Genomic DNA, 8,789 nt, shown 5'->3' with positions numbered 1-8,789 from the left:
TCTGTTGTGTAGCATAACTTTTATTACAATTTCACATACTTATTTCCAAACAATGAATCTTTGTCTTTCTTTATTTCTATTTTCTTCCAAAGAAAAAAAGGGAAATAAACTAAAAGAATGAATCTTACACAGAGATTCACATCTGTTAAGCCTCATCTTCCTTTGTACAAAAAGAAAAAGGCCCAAATAATTGAAATCTTGGGTTTTCTTTAGGAGAGGGCTACTTGCTGCTGTGGTGTGTTAATTCTTCTTTTTCTTTTTGTTTACATTATTTCTACATTAACTGATAGATCAGTCACAGAATAGAACCAATGAAATAGGGAATCTTTGAACTCCTGAATAATGTCTATTGACTTCAGAAATGTGAAATGCATCTCCTATGGCGAGCAGCAACAGTTTTCTTTTTCTGCTTGGTTTCTTCTTTCCAGCTCTTGGCAATGTCAAGTGCTACACTTATTGCATCTAGAGATGCACCGGATAAACCTCTCCTTGTAAACCCAACTGCATAGAGCCCAGCTTTGCCTTTCCACCCATTTGGAAATGGATTTTTGGGTATTCCATCTTCTGAGAAAAATTCATTCTCCTGTCATCCACAAATTTTTTCAGATTAAGTTAGCCTCATTTCATAATTTTGTTCAAGAAAATTCATAATTAATTATTCAACCTCACTCGACTCGACTCAGACTCATGAGTCAAAAAAACAACAAGAAAGATCATCAAAGAAATAACAATCTGACCACAGTTTTACTATTTAAAAGCATATATGTCTTAATCAGTGACAGAAAAAGAATGTGAAGGTAATAGAAAGATAGAACCTAAGCTCGATACTAACTTCCATAACTGCCACATGAATACTTGGAATAGAAAAATCAAAATAAATCAACATGAAAGAGAAATTAATTCCTTACCCTCAGCCATGAAGGAACATTGCTGCGGTACCCAGTTGCCAGAATTACCGAATCGATTTCAAGTCTTTTGCCATTAACAAGCTCCACTCTGCCATTAGAGAACTTCTTGATCCCAGGGACAACCTTGATCTTACCAGATTTTATTTTGTTAAGTGCACCAATGTCCAGTACTGGAGTCTTTCCTTCAGAGTTCTTGAGCTGTAAAGGTCCTACGCATGGCCTTTTCAGCCCATGTTTTTCAAGATTTCCAAGAATTAGCCAGGCAAAAACTAGTAGTATCTTATCAACCATCCATAGTGGTAGCCATTTCATCATTGTCACTGCAAATTCGAATGTTGATTTTCCGAAAATTTCCCTTGGCAAGACATGGACCTGCAGTTTAGAACAGGAAAGCACCAAGTTACATATATATTACATACAATTTGGATACTTGAAACCTGAAGCCTGAAGGCTAGTATCAGATTAGCAGAATTTTTTAAGCTTGCTTACCGAACTTCGGACCACCATTGATGGACTCGCATTGTGATTACAAAGATCAAGAGAAACTTCCATCCCTGAATTGCCACAGCCAACAACTAGCACTCTCTTTCCGCGATAACTTTCGCCTGATTTATAATCACAAGCATGCATAATATCGCCACCAAAATCTTGTAAACCTTCAAACTCAGGCACCACCTTCTCAGCATTTTCTCCGGTGGCTACTACAAGCCACCGGCAAATGTACTCGACTTCAGTAGGATTTGAACTGCTTGTTGAAATAGTCTTAACTCGCCACAATCCAAAAGTCTCATCATACTTAGCAGACTGCACTGTCTCATTAAAATGTGGTGCTATATCAAAATTTTTTGCATAGGATTCAAGATATGTAATGAACTGAAATTTGGTGGGATATTCAGGAAAGTTATCAGGAAATGGAAGATTGGGCAGCTGACAGAATTGTTTAGGAAGGTGAAGCTTGAGGCGATCATATGTTCGATTTTGCCAAAGAGAGGCAATACAATTTGCTCTTTCAAGAACAATGAAAGGCACACCTTGTCTTTTAAGCCCAGCAGCAACTGCAAGGCCTGAAGGACCAGCACCAACTATGACAGGTCCATTCACCCATATACATCTGCGAGAAAGAAAGTCTTGTTGATGATTATAAGATTGAAACATTGTTGGTATATTAAGACAAGTACTGTTATACATTAATAGTGTTAAGATAAGGTAAAAGGGACTAAAGGACAAGTTTCAGAAGTGCTAGTGAAAAGGGTCAGAAAAGTGGAGAAATTGGTTGCCAAATGAAGGAAGTATGGAATGATTTTTGTGGAAAAGACAAAGAGGAATGGAAGAGAATAATAAAAATGGAATTTGTTTGAATTGATGTGTGTGGAGAGGGAAGAAGGATATGGAGGGGTTTAAATAGAGGAAGGGTCTTGGCCAATATGAGGGTAAAGCATGTGATTGGGATTTGGAAAATGATGCTTTGCGAGAGTCTTTATCAAATGATAAGTTTGTGGGTTGTGGCCGCCTTCTTTTGTTTATTGCATCAATTTATTAATTAATGTTGCTATCCATCTATTCTCTTATGAATTACACTCTTCTCTTTTTATAATAAGGGGATTTAGTATCTACATTCATACAAATATCCTACATTTCTAGTTACATGCCATTGATTAACAAACTTGGTGATCTTTACAAAAAGAGAAAAAATGTATATTTTAGTCTAGTGTTAATGGTCTGCCTTCAATAGAATTGGAGAATGAATGAGATGAATTTAATACGGAGCATACAAAGTATTAAATTGATTAATGATTGAGAGCATTAACGGGTGTTAGCTTCGTTGAGATGTTCGGACACTCTTAATAATCTTTTTGTACAAATATTTTGTAAAAAAATCTAAAAGGGAAACCGCATTGTTATTCCATTTATTGGTATTTCTTTTACTGCAATTGCATTTCATGTACAAAATTCATTATCTTGTTCTTTCCAAAATTTTCATCCCTAAATTGCTCTTATCAATTTTAATCCAATTCAAGAATGTTGTGCTCCTATTCAAGCAGAGTAGTCCATTCTAACATACGAGTCATCTATTCTCCCTTCATAAATTCCATCTTTTAGAACAAATCATTGTTCAACTTAGCCTGTCCAAGCAATCAATTCTTTGAAGGCCCAGGTAAAACATTCCAATAGAAGAAGAATGCCATGATTGACTTAATTCCAACATAATATCTTCATTCTATTCTTGTGGAAATGACAGTTTTCCAGCTTCTTGGTGGTGCAATGGCTGCTTAGACTTAGGGCTACTCTTACCATGGAACTTAACTTTTGACCATGAAAGGATCTAAAACTCCATGGTTGTAGGCTATAGACCTTGACAGTCTTTTAATACTAACCCAGAAGGAATTGGCCGTTTAACTATGAGTTGTGATCCTGTTCTTGAAAGGGCCAAAAAAAAAAAAAAAGAACTCATCCATATCTAGTTTAGTCATTAAACATATAAACAACAATAGTTATGAATGATTATATCAAATACAATTATCAATCAGCTATTAGCTAACAGTAACAGCTACCGGCTTAGCCAAATAGATTGTAAATCTATGTTGTACCCATTGTACAAAGCGCATATTTCTTGTCATAAAAATGTATGGTTGCACCGAATTAAAGAAACTAGAATAGATATCATTATTTAAATTAAGATTTATAAATTCACTTTGAAAATATCATTGTTAAAATAATTAAACTTCATATCGAGAAACTTTAAGCTAAATAAAAATTGATTATATAAGTGAAATATCTGTAAATCAAATATTTTAAGATTGTGAATTGCTGTTATAATAGTGACCGGGTATGATTTTGATTTTCCTCACAAAGTTCATCAACATTTCTAGAAGAAAAATTTTGAAAAAAAAAATAGTAAAAAAAAAATCTTAATTGCTTGAGAAATAAATTAAAATCACCAAAATAAATGTAAGCATCCAAATTATACAATAATAATTTCTATAATGAGCATCATTGTAACAATATTGAGAAATGAAGTAGCTAGCAAAATGCAATTGCAATTGGATTTTCAAGTTGAACATATGCAGTTAGGTTAATTAATCACTCAAGCATGCTTTGTTTTGATGAGTACAACTAATATGCATGCATTATGAGCACATGAAAGAATTGGGTTTAGCACTGTTTTGAAAGACCATTACCAACCATTTAATTAATCATTATCTGAACTCTATTTAACTACTTTTAACAAACCCTTAAAATAGTATTTTACTACTCCTGATTGCTAAGAATTTGCAAATATATTAATGAACAAGTTGTGTGACAATGGAAACCAGGCAAAAAAAAAAGAAAAAGAAAAGAAAAGTAAGCAAATAGATAATGCAAATCCATTTGCTAAAGAAATTAAAGCTGCAATTAGTGGAAATGTTGTGGTTGATGAAGCACATGATATATTGCTTTCCTTCTTCAAGTACCAAGGAAAGTTTGTTGGTTGGGCTTTGAAATTGATAGAATAGCCAGCTACACATTCCACAAATACATGTACAATCTTATCAAACATCGTGACCTAAACACACTTGAAATTAGAAACCACCTCAAGCCAAGCCTACAATTACAATTAAAGAATTCATAACACTCTTCATAACATATATTACCATAGCCAATTCATAACCCCTCAAGCCAAACCACATACAATCTCTAAAAGGAAAACCCTACATAATGGATATAGAATCAATGTAAAATTGTATTTATGTGGTCAGATATATATACCCTTCTCATTATTGTTGCAACCACCAAGAAAATTAAATCTTGTCAAAGAATATGCAAACTTTGGGAGGTGGCTATCAGATCGTAGGCTTGGACCCCAATCTTCATGATTCATTAATTATACAAATATACGTACCCAAATAGATGACTCATTATCCATGGCGACTAACGATATAGATTCATTTCAAGATCATCTCCTTTTCTTCCTCCTCCAATTTATTCATTTATCTATTTGTTTTTACTTAGAGTACTCTCTTTTTTTCTTTAATGCAAATTCCTCTTTATTATACAAGGCATGATGATTTAAGTTTAAGGGAAAAAAATAGATTAATTATACTTAGCTTTGAATGAGTGGTATTAGGATTTCCTTGAGATACGAGAGAGATGTAAAAATCTTCATTTCGGACTCTAAAATCTAATTTGATAAAAATAATAATAATAAACACAAATCGTTAGAAAAATCTATTAAAATTGAAAGTTAATTCCGTTATATAGGAACAGATTTGATAAATACTGATAATTCTCGGATAGAATATTCGAACAGAAAAATCCATTAGATAATGGACTATTGGTTCTAAGCCATATTTGGCGATGAATCAACAATTTGAAGTGCTTTTCTTGCGTATTCTTGATAAACCAGCATTTATAAATAGATGTAGGAGGATTCATTTGGGAAGTAAATCTCTTCATCTGTAAAGAATTCTCAATGTGAAAACACAGAGATGAGAGACTGATATTTAAATAGAAAAAAAGAGTGAATTTGCAGGATAAAAATGTACAATTTTTTTCATTATTATCTCTTTAACCAAAGAAGAGAAATGTCTTATATATTATCTAAAGAAATTATATAAAAAAGAAATGTTCTAAGAATTTGATCCCTACCTAAATTTAATTTTAAATCGACTTAAGCATATACATGATTACAATGAATAATAACAAATTATAACTTATTTTGTTGACATTTATATACTATAAAATGGTGGGTCTTTTTTAGCTTGATACATTCTTTTTTCTCTTTTGATTTTTATTTTCATTGGATTTGAGCATCTCCTACTACTAGGGATGTTTGGATTCCATCTCTTTTAATGAAATTTTAATTTTTTAAATAATAATGAAGAAGCAATAAGATGTTGGGATAGCATTCTTGATAATTATAACTTCCGGAAATGGCAAAATCATGCATGCAAGTGCAATTCACTCTTGGAAACCGAAACTCTTGACAACTATTCTCTCATTTCCACCAATACAAACTTAAAAGACTTCGGTTTGGATTGAGAGCCTTTAATTTATTAAAACCACAATATACAATTATCTTACTGCTACTGTACTGTATATGCTGATTAGGATAGGTAGCCACGATGTACCCACGTGGATGAAGAGATTTTGCACACCTCGGATGGCTCATTTCCCCTCTATTGGAATTTGTAACCACACCACCTATATCTATATCGTATATGAATTGTGTTCTTGTTTCTGATCAATTATTCTAGTTCTTGGACCACCCAGTGGTCCATTTTGATACTCCTAAAGATTTCCAAATTATGAATTAATAATTTTTTTGCATTGAATGAATACAAACCCACTTCAACTGCTTCCAATTTCTTTCACTCTTTTTTTTTTTCTTTTCATTATTGTTTATATAATATCAATTATGGTAAGGGAGTTAGTCTCAGAAACTTCTTCCTTTTCGAACATTTAATTTGAGGTAAAACATGTTAGAGAATGTTACATCTTATATATAATTAAGAAAGAATGACATACAAATATAGAATATTAGACTGTAGCACAGATTAATTGATTTTGTACAAAAACTTATATATTACCATCCATATAGTTTGGCCAAACGCTCACTAGTCCTGTAAAAGTTTCTACACCTGGAATTGTAATGGGAAAAAAGAGGAGGCTTCACGTGCATGCAGCCTTGGTTTTCCATAAAATCTACTCTTTTCATGCAGAGATAAAAGTGTTTGGTGTTATTTTGTTAGGTTATAATATTCTAAATATTGAGCTTCGGAATCATAGCTTGGAATGGCTTCTCCGAGATCAAGATCACACAACACACTCTGAAAAGAATAGGGATATGTGTGCCTCTAGCTGCCTTTCCCAGTTGCATGCTTGGGATGGCCTACTTATCAATTGGGGCTAACAAATCTTTTCTGCTAAATTATTACGCCTACTCTCTATTCTGAGTATGAACACTAAATTATAGAATTCACAATTATGTGAGGGAATGATTCCATGCTTTTCTTTCATTCTCTCTCTCTCTCTCTCGTTAAAGTGCTTAAGCACCAGAGATTTCCATATCGGAAAATAGCTATGTAACATTATAGAAAAACCACTCAACCTAAAAGTTTAAACTATGAGATAGAATTTTAAAATTAGTTTTATAATTCTAACGTTTCGATGTCTATTAAATATGAAGCTTGAATAAATACAGTTTCTTTTTAAGAAAATATTTAATTAATAAAATAAAAGTGATCAAATATTCAACTTTCACTTTAGAGTCTATGGTTTTTTTTTTTTGTCACTTTGTTACCTTATAAATATAACCGTTAACGAATGTCAGCGCATACTAACGGTGTTATGCAATTTAGTTATTATTTATTACCGATCATTATTCATAAGAAATTAAAATAATAAAAAAATAAACTACAGACCCTAAAATAAAAACATATTAAACCAGAAGATCGTTTTAATGAAGTTTTTCTTTTAAAATATTGGAAAAAGTTCTAAGAATAATTAATTAATTTCATATCTTATACTTATTATTTTTGTTATTAAGGCATGCATTGGTAAAATCCCTTCATTATCGCTTGTCCTTTTTCCATGGTCAAACAAAGAAGTAAGAATCGAATATGCATTAAAAACAAAGAATTGAAAGAATATTTAAAGGGGATGAGGAAAAAAAAAACATCAAAAGATATAATCTCCAGGGCACATATTTTAGTTTGTGAATCTTTTGGCAAATCTTCGTAATGTCCCTTTCTATAAATATTCAACGTATATGTATATTGCAACTTCAAAAATAATACTAATGTTGCATTAACTTTATATACGTGGAGAAAACGGACGTATTTTATTCCTTAATTATTTTATTAATGCAATGTCATGATGATTATGAAGATATTGCAAACTTTTCAATAAACTAATTAGGGTCACATGGAAGCATGAGAAGTTGAGAATAATAAGTTTATATATATAAATATGTCTTCGTACAAGCCTATGTGTATGCATCATTTTCGGAAACACATTTGCTTGAGAACCTTAATTAAGAGAAAACATTAAAATAAAAACCCATGTTGCAAAACCTTTAAAATCTCCCCTTCTGACTTCGTGATCTCTCATTTGACCCTCTATTAACACTTTATGCTTTCATTAATCATTGACATTAAATATGCCTCAACCAATATAGCAAGTAGTAGCATATATCATATATTATAATTAATGTTCATAATTTGAAAATTTTTGTCATAAATTAATGGTCCAACAATAAATTATTTGTTATTAGATAACTAATCTTTTTTTCTTGTTCAAATCGGTGATGGTTAAATTATGACATCCAATCCTAAATTAGTATCTTCATGCCACACCAAGTTAAAAGTCCAAATTAGATAAGTGAAAATTACTTCTTCCTTTTATCATAGTATATTATATATTAATTGTGAGTTGATTTATTTGTTATATAAACTAATATCTTAAGATTTTATGGCAGAAAGATTTTGCATTAATTTATACAAAAATTAATTCATAAATTTTTATTTGATCATACTTGAGTGTTAATTAAACTATAAAGATGCCATGGATCTAAATGATATTTGGATGGCCACATGTGACCTAGCTAACCAAACCAAGAGTTGAAGACCATCATAAGCTCCCAACTAAACAATCATTCAGCAACTTTGTTATACGATATTATTATTTGTTCATATATTTGTTGGTAGAGAATTTATAGTATTTATAAATACATCTAACAATCATTTCATTTGTCTTTTTTCAGAATTTTAAGCCCTTTTCTTTCCTTTCTCCCTTGACTTTGATAATTTCTGTTATGTTAATTAATAAAAAGAATCTCACTTAGAGAAACCAAAACAAGTATAATTAGGATTAGAGAAAGGATTATCAAAGTAATTAAAAAGA

General features: G+C 31.5%; 1 protein-coding gene across 1 annotated transcript; it reads right to left on the bottom strand.

Moving 5' to 3' along the window:
- LOC8265684 (probable indole-3-pyruvate monooxygenase YUCCA3) lies at window positions 1–2,274 on the bottom strand. Its single transcript, XM_002518145.4, has 3 exons — window positions 1,398–2,274; window positions 909–1,280; window positions 1–583 (listed from the first exon to the last, which is right to left on the bottom strand). Exons 1-3 carry the CDS (start codon window positions 2,094–2,096, stop codon window positions 356–358), a joined length of 1,299 nt encoding a protein of 432 aa, XP_002518191.3. The 5' UTR covers window positions 2,097–2,274; the 3' UTR covers window positions 1–355.
- Between the last annotated feature and the right edge of the window lie 6,515 nt (window positions 2,275–8,789).

This window comes from Ricinus communis, chromosome 9 (assembly GCF_019578655.1).
Source record: "Ricinus communis isolate WT05 ecotype wild-type chromosome 9, ASM1957865v1, whole genome shotgun sequence".
Classification (NCBI taxonomy): Eukaryota; Viridiplantae; Streptophyta; class Magnoliopsida; order Malpighiales; family Euphorbiaceae; genus Ricinus; species Ricinus communis.
Note: the sequence above shows the minus strand (reverse complement) of the source record. Positions and strands in the feature narration are given on the sequence as shown.

Excerpts from the sequence above, each read along its gene's own strand:
- LOC8265684 (XM_002518145.4), bottom strand. The coding sequence starts at position 2,096 with ATGTATAACAGTACTTGTCTTAATATACCAACAATGTTTCAATCTTAT. Across the intron at positions 1,281-1,397 it reads CAATGGTGGTCCGAAGTTCG|GTCCATGTCTTGCCAAGGGA; the intron begins GTAAGCAAGCTT and ends TCTAAACTGCAG. Across the intron at positions 584-908 it reads ATGTTCCTTCATGGCTGAGG|GAGAATGAATTTTTCTCAGA; the intron begins GTAAGGAATTAA and ends TGTGGATGACAG.